Source organism: Salvelinus alpinus, chromosome 1 (genome assembly GCF_045679555.1).
Source record: "Salvelinus alpinus chromosome 1, SLU_Salpinus.1, whole genome shotgun sequence".
Lineage (NCBI taxonomy): Eukaryota > Metazoa > Chordata > Actinopteri > Salmoniformes > Salmonidae > Salvelinus > Salvelinus alpinus.
Genome location: NC_092086.1, coordinates 106585093 through 106611104, shown reverse-complemented (window position 1 = coordinate 106611104; position 26012 = coordinate 106585093). Strand labels below are relative to the sequence as shown.

Sequence of the window (26012 nt, the reverse complement as noted above, 5' to 3'; positions counted from 1 at the left end):
GAAAGCTATGATCGCTTATTGATGTCACCTGTTAAATCCACCTCAATCAGTGTAGATGAAGGGGAGGAGACAGGTTAAAGAAGGATTTTTAAGCCTTGAGACAATTGAGACATGGATTGTGTATGTGTGCCAATCAGAGGGTGAATGGGCAAGACAAAACATTTAAGTGTCTTTAAACGAGGTATGGTATTTTTTATTTATTTAACCTTTAAGATAATTTAACCTTTAAAATAAGAACAAATTCTTATTTACAATGACGGCCTACACCGGCCAAACCCGGACAACGCTGGGCCAATTGTGTGCCGCCCTATGGGACTCCCAATCATGACCGGTTGTGATACAGTCTGGATTCAAACCAGGGTGTATGTAGTGACGCCTCTAGCACTGAGATGCAGTTCCTTAGACTGCTGCGCTACTCGGGAGTCCACTCGGGAGCCCACTCGGGTATAAGGTGCCAGTCACACCGGTTTGTGTCAAGAACTGCAACGCTGCTGTTTTTCACGCTCAACAGTCTCCTGTGTGTATCAAGAATGGTCCACCACCCAAAGGACATCCAGCCAACTTGACCCAACTGTGGGAAGCATTGGAGTCAACATGGGCCAGTATTCCAGTGGAAAACACGTGTAGAGACCATGCCCTGATGAACTGAGGCTGTTCTGAGGGCAAAAGGAGGGGGGTGCTACTCAATATTAGGAAGGTGTTCCTAATGTTTGGTATACTCAGTGTACAGAATGTGGTCCATGTAAGAAATAGGACTTGAACCCATAACCCTGGTCCTGCCGCGGCTGGAAAATTCCCAGTTAGAGGATTCCCTTCCTGCTTATTCTCTCCTGATTCCAGGATTTCTGGAAAACCTGGGCATTTTGGGAAAGTTTTGCAACCCTTATCCTGCCTGCACCAAGCTAGCGAACCATCTAAAATAGGTGATGATGGTGTGTTTATTTGAAGTATGTCAAAGGACCTGGATGTGAGCTTGTCCTGACTACAAGGTCTGTTACAGCTCTGCTCTCACTGAGGTGAGGAATATGATGGATGAGGTATTGTGGTTATTGAGGTATTATGGCCTTACACTTTTGAGATGGCCTCATACTCACAGCGATACCGAACCTCTCGATATCGTCCTCCTCACATTCTTTGATGACTTTGTCGAGGTTATAAAAGTCATGTGACTCTCCGTCCGTCACAATTATCATGACCTTCTTGACCCCCGGCCGCGCCCCTCGCTCCACAGTGAAGGCCTCTTTCCTGAAGGGACAACAGGGTCGATCAGAGGTCAAATGTCAAAGGTCATGGCATAAGTAGTGACATCCCTGTGATCATGAGATGTGAAAAATAGCATTTTATCTAGTACAACAAAGGAAAAAGTGTGTTTCCGCGTTCAGGACACACAAACCATTAGGCATTACAATATTTAATTTAATTGTATATCTATGACGCAAACACCCATTAATTCGAGACATTAAGAGAGAGCAACACCTTGAAAATACTTCATTCATTTTCACTCACTTCACACAGTACAAGAAATAGACATGCTTAATTAACTGATTGGAACATTCAACTGAACTCAATTCAATTAAGTGGAATTGAAGTAAATTGAGCAGGACTAAACTGGACCAGACAACCCTGGTTTACTGTTGTACTGTACCTTGCAGTGTCAATTCCCAGGGCGGTCATAGTCTTGAAACCTGTTTGCTGGGGAAGTTTCTCCACTTTGGCCAGGAGGGATTGAGTGGTATCAAACTGGCTGAGGTTGACATTGTGAGTGACTTCCTCTCCATACGACACAATGCCCACCTGGAACAGAAATCTTATATTCAGACAGACGGACACTCACTCAAATACTCATTTCATCTTACTCACTCTCTTCCCTTCAACCTCCTTTACCCACATCTCACTCTCTCCAATTCCCTCTTTTCTAACTGTCCCTTCATGTGACACACTTCAATGCTCCGAGACAGTCTGGTTTGGGAGTATTTGTGGTTTGGTCTGGTGATTCTAATGTGATGTCATTCTCTTTATAAAGCAGGGAGGATACTTATCCGGCTATGGAATATGGGATCTACAAAGGGAGAACTTCATAGGACAATATTTTCCAGCGCCGCACAGAGGAAAATGGTTATTTCACCATTAAACTAAACCACTGTGAACCAGCTCCTCTCCAGGGTCCGGGGTATTCTGAAGAGGAATCTCTACATAATGCCTTTGGACATTAAACTAATAACAGTATGGATGATGATTTAACAGTGGTTATTGTGAGACTAATGAACAATGAATAGATGATCACAATAATCATAGAACTCAAAAGCAAGACGGTGACATACTACGCTGTTAAATAATGAGAAGATAGTGAATTGCATCAGTAGAACGTGACGACCCAGTTTATCAGTAGAATGTGACGACCCAGTTTATCAGTAGAATGTGACGACCCAGTTTATCAGTAGAACGTGACGACCCAGTTTATCAGTAGAACGTGACGACCCAGTTTATCAGTAGAATGTGACGACCCAGTTTATCAGTAGAATGTGACGACCCAGTTTATCAGTAGAATGTGACGAACCAGTTTATCAGTAGAATGTGACGACCCAGTTTATCAGTAGAATGTGACGACCCAGTTTATCAGTAGAATGTGACGACCCAGTTTATCAGTAGAATGTGACAACCCAGTTTATGAGGTTAATGAGCTGGTGGTTCTTTATATCCTCTCTATTTCCTTCCTCTATTCTCTATTCTATCCTCTATCCCAACCTTCTATTCCTCTATTCTCTATTCTATCCTCTATCCCAACCTTCTATTCCTCTATTCTCTATTCTATCCTCTATCCTAACCTTCTATTCCTCTATTCTCTATTCTATCCTCTATCCTAAACTTCTATCCCTCTATTCTCTATTATATCCTCTATCCTAACCTTCTATTCCTCTATTCTCTATTCTATCCTCTATCCTAACCTTCTATTCCTCTATTCTCTATTCTATCCTCTATCCTAATCTTCTATTCCTCTATTCTCTATTCTATCCTCTATCCTAACCTTCTATTCCTCTATTCTTGATTCTATCCTCTATCCTAACCTTCTATTCCTCTATTCTCTATTCTATCCTCTATCCTAACCTTCTATCCCTCTATTCTCTATTCTATACTCTATCCTAACATTCCATCCCTCTATTCTCTATTCTATCCTCTATCCTAATCTTCTATTCCTCTATTCTCTATTCTATCCTCTATCCTAACCTTCTATCCCTCTATTCTCTATTCTATCCTCTATCCTAACATTCCATCCCTCTATTCTCTATTCTATCCTCTATCCTAATCTTCTATTCCTCTATTCTCTATTCTATCCTCTATCCTAACCTTCTATTCCTCTATTCTCCATTCTATCCTCTATCCTAACATTCCATCCCTCTATTCTCTATTCTATCCTCTATCCTAATCTTCTATTCCTCTATTCTCTATTCTATCCTCTATCCCAACCTTCTATTCCTCTATTCTCTATTCTATCCTCTATCCTAACCTTCTATTCCTCTATTCTCTATTCTATCCTCTATCCTAACATTATATCCCTATATTCTCTACTCTATCCTCTATCCTAACCTTCTATTCCTCTATTCTCTATTCTATCCTCTATCCTAACTGTCTATCCCTCTATTCTCTATTCTATCCTCAATCCTAACCTTCTATTCCTCTTCTCTATTCTATCCTCTATCCTAAACTTCTATCCCTCTATTCTCTATTCTATCCTAACATTCTATCCCTATATTCTCTATTCTATCCTCTATCCTAACCTTCTATTCCTCTATTCTCTATTCTATCCTCTATCCTAACATTCTATCCCTATATTCTCTATTCTATCCTCTATCCTAACATTCTATTCCTCTATTCTCTATTCTATCCTCTATCCTAACCTTCTATTCCTCTATTCTCTATTCTATCCGCTATATCAACCTTATATTCCTCTATTCTCTATTCTATCCTATTTCATAACGTTCTATCCCTCTATTCTCTATTCTACCCTCAATCCCAACCTTCTATTCCTCTATTCTTTACTCTATTCCTCTATCCTAGCCTTCTATCCCTCTCTCATTCATGGGCCAGAGTAGTTGATACTGGGTTCTTAAAGGGTTCTTTGATGAAAATGTTCTACCTGTTTGGAACCATAAATGGTTCTTCTACAGTGACAAAGTGGACCTTCATCTAAGGTGTTACCCATGTTTTCTAGTGTACTGAAAGGAGAAATCACCTGGGACAGTTTAGCTCCAATTTCGATATTCTTCAGAAACTTGACCAGGAATTCAATGATGCTGGTCCAGGGCCAGATACTGTTGGAGCCGTCAAGAACCATGACAATGTCAAGCTCTTTGGCACACTCTGCAACACAAGAGGGGTTCAAATAATGGGGCAGTTATTATTGGTGTAACACAACCAATATACAGTATCACATATCACATACAATGTAGAAGTCCCGTGTGGCTCAGTTGGTAGAGCATGGCGCTTGCAACGCCAGGGTTGTGGGTTCATTCCCCACGGGGGGACCAGGATGAATATGTATGAACTTTCCAATTTGTAAGTCGCTCTGGATAAGAGCGTCTGCTAAATGACTTAAATGTAAATGTAAGTCCATTAAAGAATATTACATGTGTGTTTTGTACATTATTGTTTAAACTATAGTTGACAGTTGACAACAGTTTTGACAATAAATGCATTAAATAGTTGGTTTGTGCTGTGGAGAGAGATGGAGAGAGGTGGAGAGAGGAGAAAGATGGAGAGAGGAGGATAGAGGTGGAGAGAGGAGTGAGGTGGAGAGAGGTGAAGAGAGGTGGAGAGAGATGGAGAGGTGGAGAGAGGAGGAGAGAGGTGGAGAGAGGAGGAGTGAGGTGGAGAGAGGTGGAGAGAGGAGGAGAGAGAGGTGAAGAGAGGTGGAGAGAGGAGGAGAGAGGTGGAGAGGTGGAGAGAGGAGGAGTGAGGTGGAGAGAGGTGAAGAGAGTGAAGAGAGGTGGAGAGAGGAGGAGTGAGGTGGAGAGGGGTGGAGAGAGGTGGAGAGAGGAGGAGTGAGAGGGAGAGAGGGGGAGAGAGGAGGTGTGAGGTGGAGAGAGGAGGAGTGAGGTGGACAGAGGAGGAGAGAGGTGGAGAGAGGAGGAGTGAGGTGGACAGAGGAGGAGAGAGGTGAAGAGAGGTGGAGAGAGGAGGAGTGAGGTGGAGAGAGGTGGAGAGAGGAGGAGTGAGGTGGAGTGAGATGGACAGAGGAGGAGTGAGGTGAAGAGAGATGGAGAGAGGAGGAGTGAGGTGGAGAAAGGAGGAGTGAGGTGGAGAGAGGAGGAGTGAGGTGGAGAGAGGTGGAGAGGTGGAGAGAGGAGGAGAGAGGAGGAGTGAGGTGGAGAGAGGTGGAGAGAGGAGGAGTGAGGTGGACAGAGGAGGAGAGAGGTGGAGAGAGGTGGAGAGAGGAGGAGAGAGGAGGAGTGAGGTGGAGAGAGGTGGAGAGAGGAGGAGTGAGGTGGAGAGAGGTGGAGAGAGGAGGAGTGAGGTGGAGAGAGGTGGAGAGAGGTGGAGTGAGGTGGAGAGGAGGAGAGAGGTGAAGAGAGGGAGAATGCTACAACACAGCTCTCCCATCTAGTCCCTCTAAGACCTGTAAAAATATTTTTTACTTATATTTTATAAGTAATGTAATGGACATGCCTTTTAAGTGGTATGCTGGTATGGATATTGAAACACATTCACAGGCTACATTAGAACCCACTTAGAATTCATGTCCATTACTGTGCCTAAAACTACAGAGTGGTGAGGAGCTGTGGAGTTCACTGTACTGTTTACCCTCACTCACTGATCCCTCAGTGTGGAGAGAAGACAGAGATGACAACTCACTAAACTCGGTCCTAACTTGGGCATGCATGGGGGAGTTGAGAGACCGGATAGTAGTTTACGCTAAGCGGAATGTTCTTATGTACACAAGTGATGTCTCTCTCTGGCCACGTGGCTCTGAGGTGTGGGAGTGGAGGGATGCTCAGAGAGGAATGGAGAGTGTTGGGGCGGGGTGGAGAGAGATGGTGAGTAGAGGTTTGAGGGATAGTGTTTCTCTGGTCTGTGTTTTATTTATAATTTTTTATTTAACCTTCATTTAACTAGGCAAGTCAGTTAAAAACTCATTCTTATTTACAATGACGGCCTACCAAAAGGCAAAAGGCATTCTGCGGGGACGGTGGCCTGGGATTCAAATAAATAAATAAATACAATATAAATATAGAACAAAACACACATCACAACAAGAGAGACACAACACTACATAAAGAGAGACCTAAGACAACAACATAACAGCAAAACAGCATGGTATCAACACAACATGACAAAACAGCATGGTATCTACATAACATGACAAAACAACATGGTATCAACATAACATGACAACACAGCATGGTATCAACACAACATGACAAAACAGCATGGTATCAACACAACATGACAAAACAACATGGTATCAACATAACATGACAAAACAGCATGGTATCAACATAACATGACAAAACAGCATGGTATCAACATAACATGACAACACAGCATGGTATCAACACAACATGACAAAACAGCATGGTATCAACATAACATGACAACACAGCATGGTATCAACACAACATGACAACACAGCATGGTATCAACACAACATGACAACACAGCATGGTATCAACACAACATGACAACACAGCATGGTATCAACACAACATGACAAAACAGCATGGTATCAACACAACATGACAACACAGCATGGTATCAACACAACATGACAACACAGCATGGTATCAACACAACATGACAAAACAGCATGGTATCAACACAACATGACAAAACAGCATGGTATCAACATAACATGACAAAACAGCATGGTATCAACATAACATGACAAAACAGCATGGTATCAACACAACATGACAGAACAGCATGGTATCAACACAACATGACAACAACATTAAAATGTGTTCTGTGTTCTGTATTCTGTGTTCTGTGCCTTGGGGTGGAGGGATGTTGAGAGGAATAGAGGGTGTAGCAGCACGGTTGCTCAAGATTGACTTCGAAATTAGACGTCCATCCATGTCTTAAGGACATTGAGAGACGCCTTCAAAACCCGCCACTAGGGGCAGCGTTGAGCGCGATGTAATTACCATCAAGTAGGCTTGGGTTTTGCTAGGGTGCTGTGGATCAGGATGGCAGATGGGCGTAAGCCGCGAACTCCGGCTCCGAGGGTCATGTGTTTAATAACCCTAACCCAATCCCAAACCTTAACCATTAACTTAACCAATTGGAAGGAATGCCTAAACTTAACAGTGTAGTTGTTTCTGTGTGTAAAGGGAGGAGTGCGAGGGGTACTGTCGTCTAGCTAGAGTTAGGGTGAACTTGTACCTTGCACAGCCGGGGCGATAGAGTTGAGCACCTGGAAGGTTGAGCTGACGTTGGTACAGACCCCAGAGATGTACGTCTGCTGACCACACATGTAGCCGTACTGGGGACCACAGGCCTGGAAGACAAGAGCACACACGTGCGCACACACACACACTTGTCACGGCGGGATCTGAAACAGGGTTTGCCACAGGAAAAACCTTAACTCTTAGCCCAATAGGAAATGCACACAAACACACACACACCGGGTTAAGGTGTTTAATTTGGACTCAAAGTAACTGTATCTCTGAAGTACATGATCTGATTGGTTAAGACTCTCTATTCAACAGTCCTTATATGAGCAGTGAGGTATAAGCCCAGTAAAAGGCAGAGGGGAAAGTTCTGGTCAGACCCGGGCCTTGTAATTAATCTCTTATAATGTCATCATTATAAATACTCAGACCCATTCAGAGTGAGAGAGAGACAGACAGACAGACAGACAGACAGACAGACAGACAGACAGACAGACAGACAGACAGACAGACAGACAGACAGACAGACAGACAGACAGACAGACAGACAGACAGACAGACAGACAGACAGACAGAGAGTTAGAGAGAGAGAGGGAGATGGGGGTCTGCAATTGCAAACAAAATTTGTAAAATGGAATTACTTTAATACTATAACTCTTCCAGATTATGTCCTTAGTGTTTTCCTACAGTTTACTCCCCAACTCTACATATGAGGGATTTAGCAGTTTACGACTCAAACCAGTATTGATGAATCTGTTTTGTTTACAGTATACTATATGTCAGCTCTACATATAGTAACAACTGTACAGTGTGTGTAATGTTTATGTCAGCTCTACATACAGTAACAACTGTACAGTGTGTGTAATGTATATGTCAGCTCTACATATAGTAACAACTGTACAGTGTGTGTAATGTATATGTCAGCTCTACATATAGTAACAACTGTACAGTGTGTGTAATGTATATGTCAGCTCTCCATACAGTAACAACTGTACAGTCCACTGGCTCTTGCAGTCCAGGGCTGACATCTACATTGTCAAGTGTCCTCTTACCAGAAAGCCTCCTTGAGGGTTGGTAACCAACGTCGTTCCCATGGTCATGTTTTCCTTGACTTCGTGTAAGTTAGGAATTGTTGTGTTTTCTGGGAAAATATGGAATAAAGTCAGTGAAAGAAAGAAAAAACAGCTGCTCAAATTCCTGTATCATTTTCCCATAGAAAGACAGACAGACCAACCCTCAAGCCCCTCTTGAACCCCTCCGGACTTCACTTTTAACAATGTGCACTATTGACATGTAGTTATTTATAGGATCGTTCATTACTTGAGCTATGATCTATCTCTACAGTCTTCATATTTTGTTTTCCAGCATAAATACTGTAGTCTGGTAAGAGCATGACTCTAGCTATGCCAGGGTTGTGGGTTTTGATTCCAGCTGGGCTCACAGATACTCAAATGTATGCATGCTCTCTGTTGTAAGCCTGTTAGGGTGAACGTGTCTGCTAAATGGTATATCCTCTATGTATAATTACATGTGATCTCTGTCTAGCAGCGTTTTTTTAAAGTCATCTCATCAGTAATCATGTAGGCTACTCTCATTATGTACTTTCTCTCTGTAGGTATTCTCATATTCACATAATTCACATCACCTCCAGTGGCTGCAGAACAAAGCGGCCATCCAGCTATAGGACAATACAGCCATTGTAAGACTGGCACTGTATATGACCAGATTGTCATGTGGAGGACAGATATCCTTATCTCTTACAACCTTTAGCAGGTTATACATAAACAATGCATTTTCTACAGATACCAAAACAACAGATAATGTTCATGTTAAATATATTTAAAATTATATCATGTACCCCAAATGTAATTGATTAAATTCCATTAAATTGATTTAGTAATCCTACTAAGCTCAACCCATGGGGCAGCGCACAATTGGCCAAGCGTCGTCCGGGTTAGGTGAGGGTTTGACCGGGGTAGTCCGTCATTGTAAAATAAGAATTTGTTCTTAATTAAGTGACTTTCCTAGTTCAATAAATGTTCAATGAAATCAATAATAAACCTTGCCTGCTGGAAGTGAGTCAGGATCAGGCTTGGTGTCAAATCCATTTAATTTCAGTCAATGGCGTTTCCTTCCTTAATTTACTTTACTGAAATGGAATTGACCCCAACCTTGTTCAGTATTGAGTCAGCGTCATTAGAAGGCCAGAAGCTGAAGCATGAAGCAGTGGAGTGGAGTCATATGGGTTATCTGGTTAGTTAATGATAATACAGTTGTGAGTGGATGAGAAGAGACATTAAAATCCTGTTTATGTAGTGTCTTCCTGTTCTGCTGTCGTGCTGCTGTCACGTCCTGTCCAGCACATTGCCAGGGAGGGAGGGAGGCAGGGAGTCCCAGACCAGAGCAGCACACCATACAATATTAGAGGCTATGCCTTAGATCAGCTAGTGCTAACAACTGGATCAGCTAGTGCTAACAACTGGAGGATCAATAACGCAGTTTCATTGACACATAAATACACACACACGTGCGCACATATGCAAATGAAAACACACACACACACGTTTGTGTAACTATCCTACCCTAACCCTTAACCTAACACCAAACTTAAACCTAACCCCTAACCCTTACCCTAATTGTAATCCTAACCCTAATTGTAACCCTAACCCTAGTTGTAACCTTAACCCTAAACCTAACCCGTAAGCCTAAAATAGCCTCTTTCCTTGTGGGGACCGGCGAAATGTCCCCAGTTGTCAGAGTTTTCCTTGTTTTACTATACTTGACCTCACAAGGATAGTTAAAACACACACATGCAGACACACACACACACACACACACACACACACACACACACACACACACACACACACACACACACACACACACACACACACACACACACACACACACACACACACACACACACACACACACACACACACACACGTTCTCACCAGGCAGCTCCAGTTTGATACATTTAGGGTTTGGTCCTTGACCCACACGGCATTTGTAGACATCTCCAGTCCGTTTGGCTGGCTGGCCGGCCAGGGGAGAACCAATCAGCACCCTTTTAAGAGAGACAGAGGAGAGAGGTTAGCAGACTATTCCATACCCCAGCCACCATAAATTTGACAGGATTTGGTGACATTGTAAGCAACAACTGGAGATCACCTCATGACCAGGGCTTGAATTTTTGGTTTTCTCACTAACAAAACACTTTATAAGAAAATGTATCTGAAAAAGTGCCGTGGAAAGTATACATTTGAACAATTAGGCCTACGATGTTTACTCATCATTACTATGTTTACATGTTCTGAGTGAGTAACCCACACTCTGCGTTGCAATACAGCTTGTTAGCTGAGTGCAATAACAAACTCCAGCTGGGCTTGGTTCTCTCTCAGAAATCTTTTGAGTAGGATACGAGTCTAAACTATGCTAGTTATCTGCTAGCATGTAAACAGTCCGCTAATTAACATTCCACCCTCCTAATGGCCCCTGATCACCTAAAGAGGGAGCCAGCAGAGGAACACACACACACACACACACACACACACACACACACACACACACACACACACACACACACACACACACACACACACACACACACACACACACACACACACACACACACACACACACACACACACACACACACACACACACACACACACACACACACACAGCCATCTGAGAGAGAGAAAGCTGTAATCATCTCAGATCTCACAGCTACAGTTACATACTGTAAAGACATCTGTGCCTGACCCTCACTGACCTAGAACTCTGTCCAAGCACACTGACCTAGCACACTGTCCTAGCACACTGTCCTAGCACACTGTCCTAGCACACTGACCTAACTGTCCTAGCACACTGACCTAGCACACTGACCTAGCTGTCCTAGCACACTGTCCTAGCACACACTGTCCTAGCACACTGACCTAGCACATTGACCTAGCTGTCCTAGCACACTGTCCTAGCACACTGACCTAGCACACTGTCCTAGCACACTGACCTTGCACACTGACCTTGCACACTGACCTAGCTCACTGACCTAGCACACTGACCAAGCACACTGTCCTAACACACTGACCTAGCACACTGACCAAGCACACTGTCCTAACACACTGTCCTAGCTGTCCTAGCACACTGACTTAGCACACTGTCCTAGCTGTCCTAGCACACTGACCTAGCACAATGACCTAGCACACTGTCCTAGCTGTCCTAGCACACTGACCTAGCACACTGTCCTAGCACACTGTCCTAGCACACTGACCTGGCTCACTGACCTAGCTGTCCTAGCACACTGTCCTTGCACACTGACCTAGCACACTGACCTAGCACACTGTCCTAGCATACTGACCTAGCACACTGTCCTAGCACACTGACCTAGCTGTCCTAGCACACTGACCTAGCACACTGACCTAGCACACTGACCTAGCACACTGATCTAGCACACTGTCCTAGCTGTCATAGCACACTGACCTAGCTGTCCTAGCACACTGACCTAGCACACTGACCTAGCACACTGATCTAGCACACTGTCCTAGCTGTCATAGCACACTGACCTAGCACACTGTCCTAGCTGTCATAGCACACTGACCTAGCACACTGATCTAGCACACTGACCTAGCACACTGACCTAGCACACTGACCTAGCACACTGACCTAGCACACTGTCCTAGCTGTCCTAGCACACTGACCTGGCTGTCCTAGCACACTGACCTGGCTGAACTAGCACACTGACAAAACACACTGTTCTAGCACACTATCCTAGCGCACTGATCTAGCACACTGACCTAGCACACGGACATAGTACACTGTCCTAACTGTCCTAGCACATTGACCTAGCACACTGTCCTAGCACACTATCCTAGCTGACCTAGCACACTGACCTAGCACACTGACCTAGCACACTGACCTAGCACACTGTCCTAACTGACCTAGCACACTGTCCTAACTGACCTAGCACACTGACCTAGCACACTGTCCTAACTGACCTAGCACACTGACCTAGCACACTGTCCTAGCACACTGACCTAGCACACTGACCTAGCACACTGACCTAGCACACTGACCTAGCACACTGACCTAGCACACTATCCTAGCTGACCTAGCACACTGACCTAGCACACTGTCCTAGCTGTCCTAGCACATTGACCCGAGAACACTGACAAAGCACACTGTCCTAGCACACTGACCTAGCACACTGACCTAACACACTGTCCTAGCACACTGACCTAGCACACTGACCTAGCACACTGACCTAGCACACTGTCCTAGCACACTGTCCTAGCACACTGACCTAGCACACTGTCCTAGCACACTGTCCTAGCACACTGACCTAGCACACTGTCCTAACTGTCCAGCACATTGACCTAGCACACTGTCCTAGCTGTCCTAGCACACTGTCCTAGCACACTGACCTAGCTCACTGACCTAGCTGTCATTGCACACTGTCCTAGCACACTGACCTAGCACATTGACCTAGCTGTCCTAGCACACTGTCCTAGCACACTGACCTAGCACACTGTCCTAACTGTCCAGCACATTGACCTAGCACACTGTCCTAGCTGTCCTAGCACACTGACCTAACACACTGACCTAGCACACTGTCCTAGCACACTGACCTAGCACACTGACCTAGCTCACCGACCTAGCTGTCGTAGCACACTGTCCTAGCACACTGACCTAGCACACTGTCCTAGCACACTGACCTAACACACTGTCCTAGCTGTCCTAGCACACTGACCTAGCACACTGACCTAACACACTGTCCTAGCACACTGACCTAGCACACTGACCTAGCACACTGACCTAGCACACTGACCTAGCACACTGACCTAGCACACTGGCCTAGCACACTGACCTAGCACACTGACCTCGCCCTTGCTTTGAGTGAGAGGTGTCTAATGGTGCCATTCCATCTGTGAATCATCACTCACCTACAGTAACCCAGGTTAAGCTCACTCACCTCACACCTACAGTAACCCAGGTTACGATCACACACCTCATATTTACAGTAACCCAGGTTAAGATCACTTACCTCACATCTACAGTAACCCAGGTTAAGATCACTGACCTCACATCTACAGTAACCCAGGTTAAGTAACGTAGGCATCTAGGCACAATTTCTCTCTCTTTCTCTCTCTCACTCTCTCTCCCTTTCTCTCTCTCTCTCTCTGACTTTAAGGGAGGTTTGTGTAAATTATCAGCCCAATCAAGGCTCTGCTCCAATATCAACACATACTGCTAGCATATGTCTTAAAATGAAACTAGTGTCAGGCATGCATTCTATGGTATGGTATGTTAGCATGTGTAGTATTTGTGCACTAGAAAGTAACTGGAACTATCAGGTCTTGCTTTAACATGATCTTTGGGTGAAATTCCAAGTGTAAACATGCCTTCAAGTGGTATGCAAGTGTGGATATTGGAACAAACACATAACTTGCCCTCGTCACTCTTATACAGTGGTTTCTATCTGTGTACACGTGAGAGTAACTGGAGCCATCAGGGAATTCTCTACATGAACTCTGTAAAAGAAGAAAGCTGTGGGATCGTTCATCGTTCCTCATCACAGCTGCTCCTGCTGATTGAGAAGGACTGAATTACTGTAACTGGTTCCATATGAGTTTAATAAGCCCATTCCAGCTGAATGTATGGGGATAGTTAGCTAGTTAGAGGTTGAGTCCCAAATGCCCCCCTATTCCCTATTTAGGTAGTAGTGTACTGTGTAGGGAATAGGGTGCCATTTAGGACACACCCAGAGGCTCACACTGTCAGGGCCTCCGTAGGAGAACTATAGGGGCCGACTGTCTCTCTCTGTCTGAGGGAACAGTACCTTTCTCTAAAGGGGGGCAGACGTAGTTTACTAGCATGTAAATATGTGTTCTTTGACCAATTAAGAGAGGGATCATGGTTTCACGGTGTCTTTACTGGCGGGCTGAGTGGATACTCTGGTAGGTTGTGTTCACTTAACAGGCGGAGGGAGGGACTCTTTATATGAGACAGACGGTGTTAGGCTGCAGGCCTAACTGATACAAGCGGGAATGGGATGGGGAGTTGGGGGTGTAGAACAACCTCTTTTTGTTTCTCTTTTCTTTACATACCAATTTTATTATTACAAAATCCTGTATGTTCAATATGTTAATTTCTCTATAAAGGAAAAAATTATGAAATTGTCAAATTTACAGGGAGGGACACATAAGTCACGATATGATTGCAATCGGTATTGCAAGATACTGTATCTCAATGTTGAACTTGTTCAGCTAACAGGACACCAAACTACTGTCAGGGTTGGGGTCAATTCCATTTAAATTCCAGTCAATTCAGAAACTAACCCAAATTCCAATTCCAAGTGAAAATGTTCCTCATTGAAATTCATTGAAGAGATTTAGAATTGGAATTTCAGTGTACTTCTTGAATTGATTGGAATTTAAATGGAATTGACCCCAACCCCAACTACCAGTACTGACTGATTTCAACCACAAGGCAGGAGAGATAAGTGGAAAAAGACAGTGGCCTTGTCTGATATCTGTCTTGCCTACTACTTACTAAAACTACATACTGTGTGTGTACTAATCGTACTACATCATTTTTTGGAAAGCAGTTAGTCAAAAACGAATACAGTGAGCAACAAATAACGCACTAGGCTCACCCATCATGAGAATGTGTTATCCAATGTGCACGCTATTCGTTACATTTATTAAAGAGCGTCCTCTTATCTCATTATCAGCTGATGATAAGCTGCTGTCAAACACAGGTGAGTCTGGAAAGCCCATTCCCTTCCTCAAAAGTGTGCAGTGAATTCTACTCAATGAAAAGCCGAAATCATCTAAATTAGTATAACATCCTGCAATTGAAAGCATACTCGATTATCGAGATGTCACATACCCAACGTTCTATTTTCGCATACCTAAAATGTTACTACTTAGAACGCAAGTATGGGTATTCAGACATGGCCAGTGACAAGTGTTAGAGTGGGTTCAAATAGACCTGGGTTCAAATAGTATTTGTTTTCTCTTTAAATACTTTCAGTGTTTTATTGAGCCTGTCTGGAATGCCAGTTGGGCTGCGTTTGCTGTTTAAACTTTTGGGACTATTTCATTGATTCCATGGAACCAGGCAAGCTTAATCAAGTGCAGCTAAAGTATTTGAAAGAAAACAGACACTATGTGAACCCAGGTCTTGTGGATGATAACACGAATGGACTCACCACTTCCCCTCACTGTTCTCAAACTGCTGGACTGAGTATCCAAACATGTCCTCCAGCGGACCATTGAAAGTCTCCCCATTCTTGTCATCCACGTTAAATGACAACACACACGGTAGCAACACTGCAAGAAAAGAACTGTTGTTACTACAGAGAAAACAAACACTTTTATTTGAGAAAAGATCTAGATGCAGTCAAAAACGTGATTTTCATGAGTTTTAACACTATGAGGTTCTGAAAATTATGATAATGCCATTTTAGTGTAACAGCTGTTTGAAAAGACCGCCTGAAATTTAAGCCTGTTTTGTTGGGATGGAGTTTTGGCATTCCATGGTGACATCACCAGGAGGTAAATCAGTTAGTAGACCAAAAAAGAAAGAGAGACCTCTCTGCCAATAACAGCTAGTTTTCAGTGTTCCCCTCCCCACTCAGACCACTCCCAGACAGAACTAGCTAAATTCTTGCTTGAGAAATTGCTCTTTGCTAAGAAGCTATTATTGTTCCTTTTTGACCATTTTAATTGAAAACAATCACAGTAAGGTACGTAATTATTACCCAAAAATGATATGATAATGAGATAGAAATGTCATTTTGGTCAAATATTGCAGTGTCAATGATCTTCCCTCATATTTACAGAGAAGTTATTGGCAAGCAGGAAAAATCTAAACCATCAATATTTACACAATATGTTACACAAACTACAAGCACTGAAAAGTCAGCTGCAGAAATGCAGGATGAAAAACGGCTCACTTTTCCCACTATTAGCACCATTTTGTTATTACAAGTTCCATGGGTGGATCAGGATATCCCCCTGCATATCTTACATGTTCCTAAATAGGGTTTTTACTTGTGTTTTGTTGCCTTCGCAATACAAATGTAATGTTTGTCATGCCAATAAAGCATTTCGAATTGACCCGTATAGAATACAGAAGGCAGTGAGATGGACGTACTATAAGGAAATCATAACCACTGTAGAGAGAGAGAGAGAGAGATTTGTGACTTGTTGCCACAAGAAAAGGTCAACAAGTGAAGAACAAACACCATTGTAAATACAACCCATATTAATGCGTCTTTATTTTCCCCTTTGTACTTTAACCATTTGTACATCGTTACAACTGTATATATACATTATATGACATTTGTAATGCCTTTATTATTTTGGAACTTCTGTGAGTGTAATGTTTACTGTTCATTTTTATTGTTTATTTCACTTTTGTATATTATCTACCTCACTTGCTTTGGCAATGTTAACATATGTTTCCCATGCTAATAAAGCCCCTTGAATTGAATTGAATTGAGAGTGAGAAAGAGAGAAAGAGAAAGTGAGAAAGAGAGAAAGAAAGAGAGAAAGTGAGAGAGAGAGAGAAAGTGAGAGAGAGAGAAAGAGAGAGAGAAAAGTGAGAGAGAGAGAGAAAGTGTGTGAGAGAGAGAAAGTGTGAGAGAGAGAGAAAGAGAGAGCCCTTCCTGTGTTCATAGAAGACAGAGGAATGTCATCATAGAATGCTAAGAGAGTTCTGTCTGTCAGAGACCCCTCTGCCTCCTCTGACCTCTAACATCTGACCCCTTCAAGACAATGCTGTCTTCACCAGACCTCCCCAGTCCGCTATTTAGCTACTGTGAACTATAGACCCACTAAATATCTAAATATAGACTTTGAACGTCTCATTGTGCTTCCGCCAACAACGACACTTTTCATTTTTAGTGTGCCATGGAATTCCTCCAAGAAATGTATTCAATTCCTGGATTTGTGAGGGGGATGTGAGGATTAGCAGAGCACTGCAACATGGGCCAAGAGACTGAGTAATAGAGGAGAGAGACAAAACACGAAGACCACCAAACACACAGAGAATGAATACTGGACACAACACAGACTTGTCTTCTAGTGATGAGGACTGAGCATCCCACAGCCAAACATCACAAAAACATACTGTACTGATGCCTACAGTATGGAGATCAGCTGTGGGAGTACACATTCACTTTATGCTACACTTGGAGGTGGACACGGCGCCATGCAGGAAGCCTTAACACTGGTCGATTATGTATTTGTCACAGACAAACAGAAGCAGACAGAAGAACCAGTGTACTGTACTGAGTGTCAGAGAGCAGAGCAGACATGGTTAATATGAATGGTCCACGTGCAGCCAGTTAGCCACAGGCCATCCATTCAAAGCTCACTGTAAGACTTCCAAGCCACTTTCCATTTCCAGTGCTTCATCTACTTTGTCTGCAGCATATTCTGTAGGTCTTTTACAGAGGACTCTTATTAAAACGTATTACGCTGTCTGTACACTGCAACCACTTGGACACCACTGGCCTTTCTCCAAATGAGTCATTCTGTTCGCACCAACTCTGACCTGTCCTGAGTTTTAGACAGCATTATGAGAGCAAGACCAGAGCAAGACCATATGCCCCTACGTGGTCATGGTAATCAGGTTCTGTTTTCTATACACCACCTCCATGAATGCCCCTACACTACAGAACATTCCTAAGACCAGACTGGACTTGGTGAGTCATATTCAGGTTCTGTTTTCTATACACCACCTCCTGTCCTAGTCTAGTGAGCCAGACACTTCCTCCCCAACAATTCCTTTGTCAACAATTAGCCTGGGGACGAGGTTACTTCTGTCCAGTCCTGAGTTTGAATACCCTAACCAGTATGTGTCTGGGACCAGAGTATGAATGCCTCTATATCCCCGGGACCAGACTGGATGGACGTGTTCCCGAGTGGCGCAGCGGTCTAAGGCACTGCATCTCAGTGCAAGAGGTGACACTACAGTCCCTGGTTTGAATCCAGGCTGAATCACATCCAGCCGTGATTGGGAGTCCCATAGGGCGACGCACAATTGGACCAGTGTCGTCCGGGTTTGGCCGTGGTAAGCCGTCATTGTAAATAAGAATTTGTTCTTAACTGACTTGCCTAGTTAAATAAATGTTAAAATGGGTCATTGCCCTTTGTTATTTTAGGGAGCAACCTTTTTTTCTAGGGAGCTGTTCATTGCACCATCTCTGTCCTGTCCTGACTTTGAATGTGTCCGTGAGCATCAGCACGGATATCATGGCTGGTTATTATCAGCCTGTTGCCTTTGGGAGCATCTACTTCGTTTTGGGGTGCTAGATAAACATGATGAGCTTCCTCTGCAATCTCCGATGTGGCTTGTAAACAGGAGCCATAGCTGTGTCCTGATCGGCACCCTACTCCCTATGTAGTGCACTATACAGAGTCCATAAAGATCTGGTCAAACGTAGTGCACTAAATAGGGAATAGGGTGCCATATGGGACGCAGCCACAGACACGGCCAGAGACACAGATATACCCTGAGGTGCCTCCCAGAACAGTCAATCTCAGATCCATCGTCTGGACACTGAGAACAGGATGGAGAAGTAAGTCATTACACATCCCATAATGAAATAATACACTAATGCATGTTACAGGGTGATAGGGCCAAACGGTGGTAATGCATATAACAGGGTGATAGGGCCACATGATGGTAATGCATGTAACAGAGTGATAGGGCCACACAGTGAAAATGCATGTAACAGGGTGATAGGGCCACAGGGTGGTAATGCATGTTACAGGGTGATAGGGCTTAACAGCCTAGTGCTACCCCCAGGCACACAAACATATCTGAACCAAATGAACGACACACACGCGTGTGGTAGAGGATAACCATGGTCCTGATGGAGTAAAGGGTTTAAGAAAGGCCATCCTCAGGGCCCAAGCCAATTCAAGAAACATACTGGAGGATTTTTTTATATGATATTGCTGCTGATGCAGTATCATATAAAATGTTCCTCTCCATTCCACCTTCCGTTCTGCCTGTATTAAATAAAGTCACCATCCCTGTATATCTATTTGATTAATGATGAGTACAGTTCATAGTTGAGAGAGAGACAGAGAGAGATTGTGAGAGAGACAGAGAGACAGAGACAGAGACAGAGACAGAGACAGACAGAGAGAGAGAGAGAGAGAGAGAGAGAGAGAGAACTGCAGAGACTGGAACACCAGCCAGGTAAGCCTCCTCTCCCACGTCCCCGCCAGAAAACACTGCTCATTTAGCTGATTCAAGATGGCCTCAAGCTAGTGAGGCCTTTTCCACTGATCACATTCAGGTCTGGATGGTGTAGAGCAGTGGTTCCCAAACTTTTTATAGTCCCGTACCCCTTCAAACATTCAACCTCCAGATGCGTACCCCCTCTAGCACCAGATTCAGCGCATCCTCAAATGTTGTTTATTTCCATCATTGTAAGCCTGCCACACACACACTATACGATACATTTATTAAACATAAGAATGAGGGTGAGTTTGTCACAATCCAGCTCGTGGGAAGTGACAAAGAGCTCTTATAGGACCAGGGCACAAATAATAATATAATAATAATCAATAATTTTGCTCTTTATTTAGCCATCTTACATATAAAACGTTATTTGTTCATCAAAAATTGTGAATAACTCAACACAGGTTAATGAGAAGAGTGAGCTTGAAAGGATGCACATAACTCTGCAATGTTGGGTTGTATTGGAGAGAGTCTCAGTCTTAAATAATTTTCCACACACAGTCTGTGTCTGTATTTAGTTTTCATTTTAGTGAGGGCCGAGAATCCACTCTCACATAGGTACGTGGTTGCAAAGGGCATCAGTGTCTTAACAGCGCGATTTGCCAAGGCAAGAAACTCTGAGCGCAGCCCTATCCAGAAATCTGGCAGTGGCTTCTGATGAAATAAAATTTTCACAGAACCGCTTGTTGCAATTTCGATGAGGCTCTCTTGTTCAGATATTGGTAAGTAGACTGGAGGCATGCATGAAAGGGATAACGAATCCAGTTGTTTGTGTTGTCCGCTTCGGGAAAGTACCTGCGTAATTGCGCACCCAACTCACTCAGGTGCTTCGCTATATCACATTTGACATTGTCCGTAAGCTTGAGTTCACTGATGCGTGAAACAGTGTTGTTTGATGAAGGCATTGTCTGTGTATAATGTTTTTGGCTTTTTCCCCAGCATTGTCCCAGCCATATCCGCAGCAGGGGGAACAAGAATTAAGTCCTCCACAATAGTATGGGGCTTGCCTGTCCTAGCAATTCGGTAGCTCACCATATAAGACGCTTCTAGCCCCTTCTTATTAATGGTATCTGTTGCTTTTATACATATCTTACTACTCGAAAGTCGTCTTTATTCTCGCTCAAAAAACTCCTGTGGCTTATTTTTCAAATTGTTATGTTTCGTTTCTAAATGTCTGCGCAGAGTGAAGGTTTCCCGCGAGAGAATAACAGTTAATGTGATTGGATGTTAATTATTTGACTAGGCTACCTGTATTTGACATTGTGTTGTTATTTCGCTGAACACTAGATAATTTCATTTTATTTTTGGCAGTGAAACGAAGATACTCAGGCGAGAAAAAAACCTCACCCAAATGTATAGCCCCGTTGGAAAATATAAATGTACCGTTTGAAAATGTGAAGAAAAAATGTTTATAATGTTTTTTTTATTTTAATCACATTTTTATTTGGCGTACCCCCGGCGGCATTGCGTGTACCCCAGTTTGGGAATACCTGATGTGTAGGAGACATGCTGCACTGAGGGGAACAGAAGAGGAACGTTTCCTTCCACTGGCCAGCCCTGCCTCCCACTAAGAATATCACAACATCTTGCATGTGTGTCGCGTCTTTAGGTGATTGAATTGAACAAGCACAACACACACATGCACACACAATAAACACCACACACACACACACACACACACACACACACACACACACACACACACACACACACACACACACACACACACACACACACACACACACACACACACACACACACACACACACACACACACACACACACAAAATCTAGAAGTGACTTAACACTCCCAGTGAGAGGCACTCAAATCCTTTCAGCACGTCTCAGATGAAATCCAGTCCTCCTCTGATGTGGGGTGATATATATACCAACCAGACCGACACCCTTTCTGCGTCATGTCTGTGGTCGCCCCCGACCTGTCAGCCATGCTTAGCCACAATAAAGCCCACCTTAAATCAGCACTACAGGCCTGTTAGCCAGACGTAACCATAAAACTGATCCCCAATCAGTGTTAGAAGTGTGATCAGCCACACTTGACAAAAGTAAAACTAACTGACCCTGTTGAAAATATCAAACTTCAGGACTGGTAGCCATTAAGTGGAGCAACCTGACATTGATCTTACATATCAGTTCAGGTTAGGTGGTGAGGTGAGCCGTGGTTAAACTGATCCTAAGTCAGCGTCTGGTGTTTGACCCTCCGAGCCAGATGTGATCACTAACTCAGTTCAGGCTAGCGGTGAGCCGTGATAAAAAACTGATCCTAAATCAGTTCGCTATAATCTGATCATTCCGGGAAGCAGTGTTCACTAACTCATTCCAGGCTGTGGTAAAACTGATCCTAAATCAGTTGGCAGGCAGTGGTAGTCAGGGAAAGAATTAAGAGACGTCAGCAGCACAGTGATCTGCTCTCTAATGAGAAGGATAGTCTGACACTGCTTCTCTGAGACATATGTTGGCATGGACCAGGAGCACATTATCATACTCTCTATCCACCCCCCACCCCTCTCTCTCTCTGTCCCTCTCTCTCGTCCTGACTGCTTGGTCACTGTGTTCTGGGGAACACTCTCTTGGGTTGTTTTCTTTATTATGGGTTCTGATATTGGTTCTCTCTTGGGTTCTGATATTGGTTCTCTCTTGGGTTCTATTGGGTTCTGATATTGGTTCTCTCTTGGCTTGTATTGGGTTCTGATATTGGTTCTCTCTTGGCTTGTATTGGGTTCTGATATTGGTTCTCTCTTGGGTTCTAGTGGGTTCTGATATTGGTTCTCTCTTGGGCTCTATTGGGTTCTGATATTGGTTCTCTCTTGGGCTCTACTGGGTTCTGATATTGGTTCTCTCTTGGGCTCTACTGGGTTCTGATATTGGTTCTCTCTTGGGCTCTATTGGGTTCCGATATTGGTTCTCTCTTGGGTTCTATTGGTTCTCTCTTGGGTTCTATTGGGTTCTGATATTGGTTCTCTCTTGGGTTCTATTGGGTTCTGACACTGGTTCTCTCTTGGGTTCCTTTGGGTTATGAAATTGGTTCTCTCTTGGGTTCTATTGGGTTATGAAATTGGTTCCCTCTTGGGTCCTATTGGGTTCTGAAATTGGTTCTCTCTTGGGCTCTATTGGGTTCTGATATTGGTTCTCTCTTGGGCTCTACTGGGTTCTGACATTGGTTCTCTCTTGGGTTCTATTGGGTTATGAAGTTGGTTTTTACTCCAACTGGAGAGACTTCAACTTCTGCTGTGATCACTTCATTATGTTCACAGTAAAATTAATCTATTTGCTTAGGCACTGTTTTATGCGCCACCGCGGCGCCAATCAGCTCCCGAGTGGTGCAGCGGTCTAAGGCACTTCATCTCAGTGCAAGAGGTGTCACTGCAGCTCCTGGTTTGTATCCAGGCTGCATCACATCCGGCTGTGATTGGGCGGCACACAATTGGCCCGGAGTAGGCCGTCATTGTAAATAAGATGACTTGCCTAGTTAAATAAAAAATTAATTAATGTATTGTTATATGATTAGGCTACAAAGTCATCTCTACCCATAGATGTGGCTGTCTATTTAGAGTCCCTATAAATCTCAGTGGAAAGTCATTTAATGTGTGCGTAGGATGTAACAGAATGTGTGTAGGTTGTGCTCAAACACAGACGTGTCTTAATATGCAATGAAGACAGGACTGAGAAAACATAAGATGAGTCCTATTGGTCAAGTCAAGTGTTAGCTGGAATGGATGTAGGCAGAGGACGCTGTACATTAAACAAGAACAACATTGGCAGCCATACAGTAACATAATGCCTCAGAGTCAATTGGAACGTACCCCATTGACCCATTCATTCAACAGGGACTGTTCCCCATTAACCAATTCATTCAACAGGGACTGTTCCCCATTAACCAATTCATTCAACAGGGACTGTTCCCCATTGACCCATTCATTCAACAGGGACTGTTCCCCATAGACCCATTCATTCAACAGGGACTGTACCCCATTAACCAATTCATTCAACAGGGACTGTTCCCCATTAACCAATTCATTCAACAGGGACTGTTCCCCATTAACCAATTCATTCAACAGGGACTGTACCCCATTAACCAATTCATTCAACAGGGACTGTTCCCCATTAACCAATTCATTCAACAGGGACTGTTCCCCATTAACCAATTCATTCAACAGGGACTGTTCCCCATTAACCAATTCATTCAACAGGGACTGTTCCCCATTAACCAATTCATTCAACAGGGACTGTTCCCCGTTAACCAATTCATTCAACAGGGACTGTTCCCCATTAACCAATTCATTCAACAGGGACTGTTCCCCATTAACCAATTCATTCAACAGGGACTGTTCCCCGTTAACCAATTCATTCAATAGGGACCGTTCCCCATAGACCCATTCATTCAACAGGGACTGTTCCCCATTAACCAATTCATTCAACAGGGACTGTTCCCCATTAACCAATTCATTCAACAGGGACTGTTCCCCATTAACCAATTCATTCAACAGGGACTGTTCCCCGTTAACCAATTCATTCAATAGGGACCGTTCCCCATAGACCCATTCATTCAACAGGGACTGTTCCCCGTTAACCAATTCATTCAACAGGGACTGTTCCCCATTAACCAATTCATTCAACAGGGACTGTTCCCCATTAACCAATTCATTCAACAGGGACTGTTCCCCGTTAACCAATTCATTCAACAGGGACTGTTCCCCATTGACCCATTCATTCAATAGGGACTGTTCCCCATTAACCAATTCATTCAACAGGGACTGTTCCCCGTTAACCAATTCATTCAACAGGGACTGCTCCCCATTAACCAATTCATTCAACAGGGACTGTTCCCCATTAACCAATTCATTCAACAGGGACTGTTCCCCGTTAAACAATTCATTCAACAGGGACTGTTCCCCGTTAACCAATTCATTCAACAGGGACTGTTCCCCGTTAACCAATTCATTCAACAGGGACTGTTCCCCATTAACCAATTCATTCAACAGGGACTGTTCCCCATTAACCAATTCATTCAACAGGGACTGTTCCCCGTTAACCAATTCATTCAACAGGGACTGTTCCCCGTTAACCAATTCATTCAATAGGGACCGTTCCCCATAGACCCATTCAATCAACAGGGACTGTTCCCCATTAACCAATTCATTCAACAGGGACTGTTCCCCATTAACCAATTCATTCAACAGGGACTGTTCCCCATTAACCAATTCATTCAACAGGGACTGTTCCCCGTTAACCAATTCATTCAACAGGGACTGTTCCCCGTTAACCAATTCATTCAATAGGGACTGTTCCCCGTTAACCAATTCATTCAATAGGGACTGATCCCCATAGACCCATTCATTCAGTAGGGATCGTTCCCCATTGACCAATTCATTCAATAGGGACTGTTCCCAATTTACCAATTCATTCAATAAGGACCGTTCCCATTCATTCACTGTGTGTCCATCTACAGTATGCACTGTATGTGAAGTCCATGGAGCTGCCTGCCATATCTGATTCCATATTGGAACTGGAACTTCCAAATCTATTCATTGGACCGCTGATTTTTAAAGGCCTGGAACAAGGAATAGGAATACAAGTCACCACCCACGGAATTACATAATTCTCCCTGCTGGTTGTCAAGGATTTCATGCCAGAATCTTCCCCATCCCCAATCGTGCTCTATCACACACCCACAAACTCATCCTAACCCTCATCCAAATATTACTAACAACCAACTCATGTTCAAAAGTGCTGATCACAAAGCTTTTTATCAGCGGAGCTAACTTGCAACACAAAGCTGGGATAGGAGTTAAGGGAGCTGCTGCGCTCGATTAAACATTTCAGAGAAATACACCCCGTGATGAGGTTACAGGGTTCACTTCTTCTATCTCCCGTAGGCAACCTTCCTCTCCCAGTAGGCAACCTTCATCTCCCCGTAGGCAACCTTCATCTCCCCTTTGGCAACCTTCATCTCCCCTTTGGCAACCTTCATCTCCCCGTAGGAAACCCTTCATCTCCCCTTAGGCAACCTTCCTCTCCCCGTAGGCAACCTTCCTCTCCCCGTAGGCAACCTTCATCTCCCCGTAGGAAACCCTTCATCTCCCCGTAGGCAACCTTCATCTCCCCGTAGGGCAACCTTCCTCTCCCCGTAGGCAACCTTCCTCTCCCCGTAGGCAACCTTCATCTCCCCTTTGGCAACCTTCCTCTCCCCGTAGGAAACCCTTCATCTCCCTGTAGGCAACCTTCATCTCCCCTTTGGCAACCTTCATCTCCCTTTGGCAACCTTCATCTCCCCTTTGGCAACCTTCATCTCCCCTTAGGCAACCTTCCTCTCCCCGTAGGAAACCCTTCATCTCCCCTTTGGCA

General features: G+C 43.9%; 1 protein-coding gene across 3 annotated transcripts in view; it reads right to left on the bottom strand.

Moving 5' to 3' along the window:
- itga1 (integrin, alpha 1) overlaps positions 1-26012 on the bottom strand; it is a 75111-nt gene that overhangs the window by 32920 nt on the left and 16179 nt on the right. For all 3 annotated transcript variants that reach the window (XM_071339664.1, XM_071339648.1, XM_071339657.1), the window contains exons 2-8: positions 15598-15718; positions 10340-10452; positions 8438-8526; positions 7378-7492; positions 4232-4359; positions 1646-1794; positions 1095-1245 (exon numbers count right to left, since the gene is read on the bottom strand). In XM_071339664.1, the coding sequence (XP_071195765.1) occupies positions 1095-1245; positions 1646-1794; positions 4232-4359; positions 7378-7492; positions 8438-8526; positions 10340-10452; positions 15598-15718 (866 nt within the window). The remainder of the gene's footprint in view (positions 1-1094; positions 1246-1645; positions 1795-4231; positions 4360-7377; positions 7493-8437; positions 8527-10339; positions 10453-15597; positions 15719-26012) is intronic.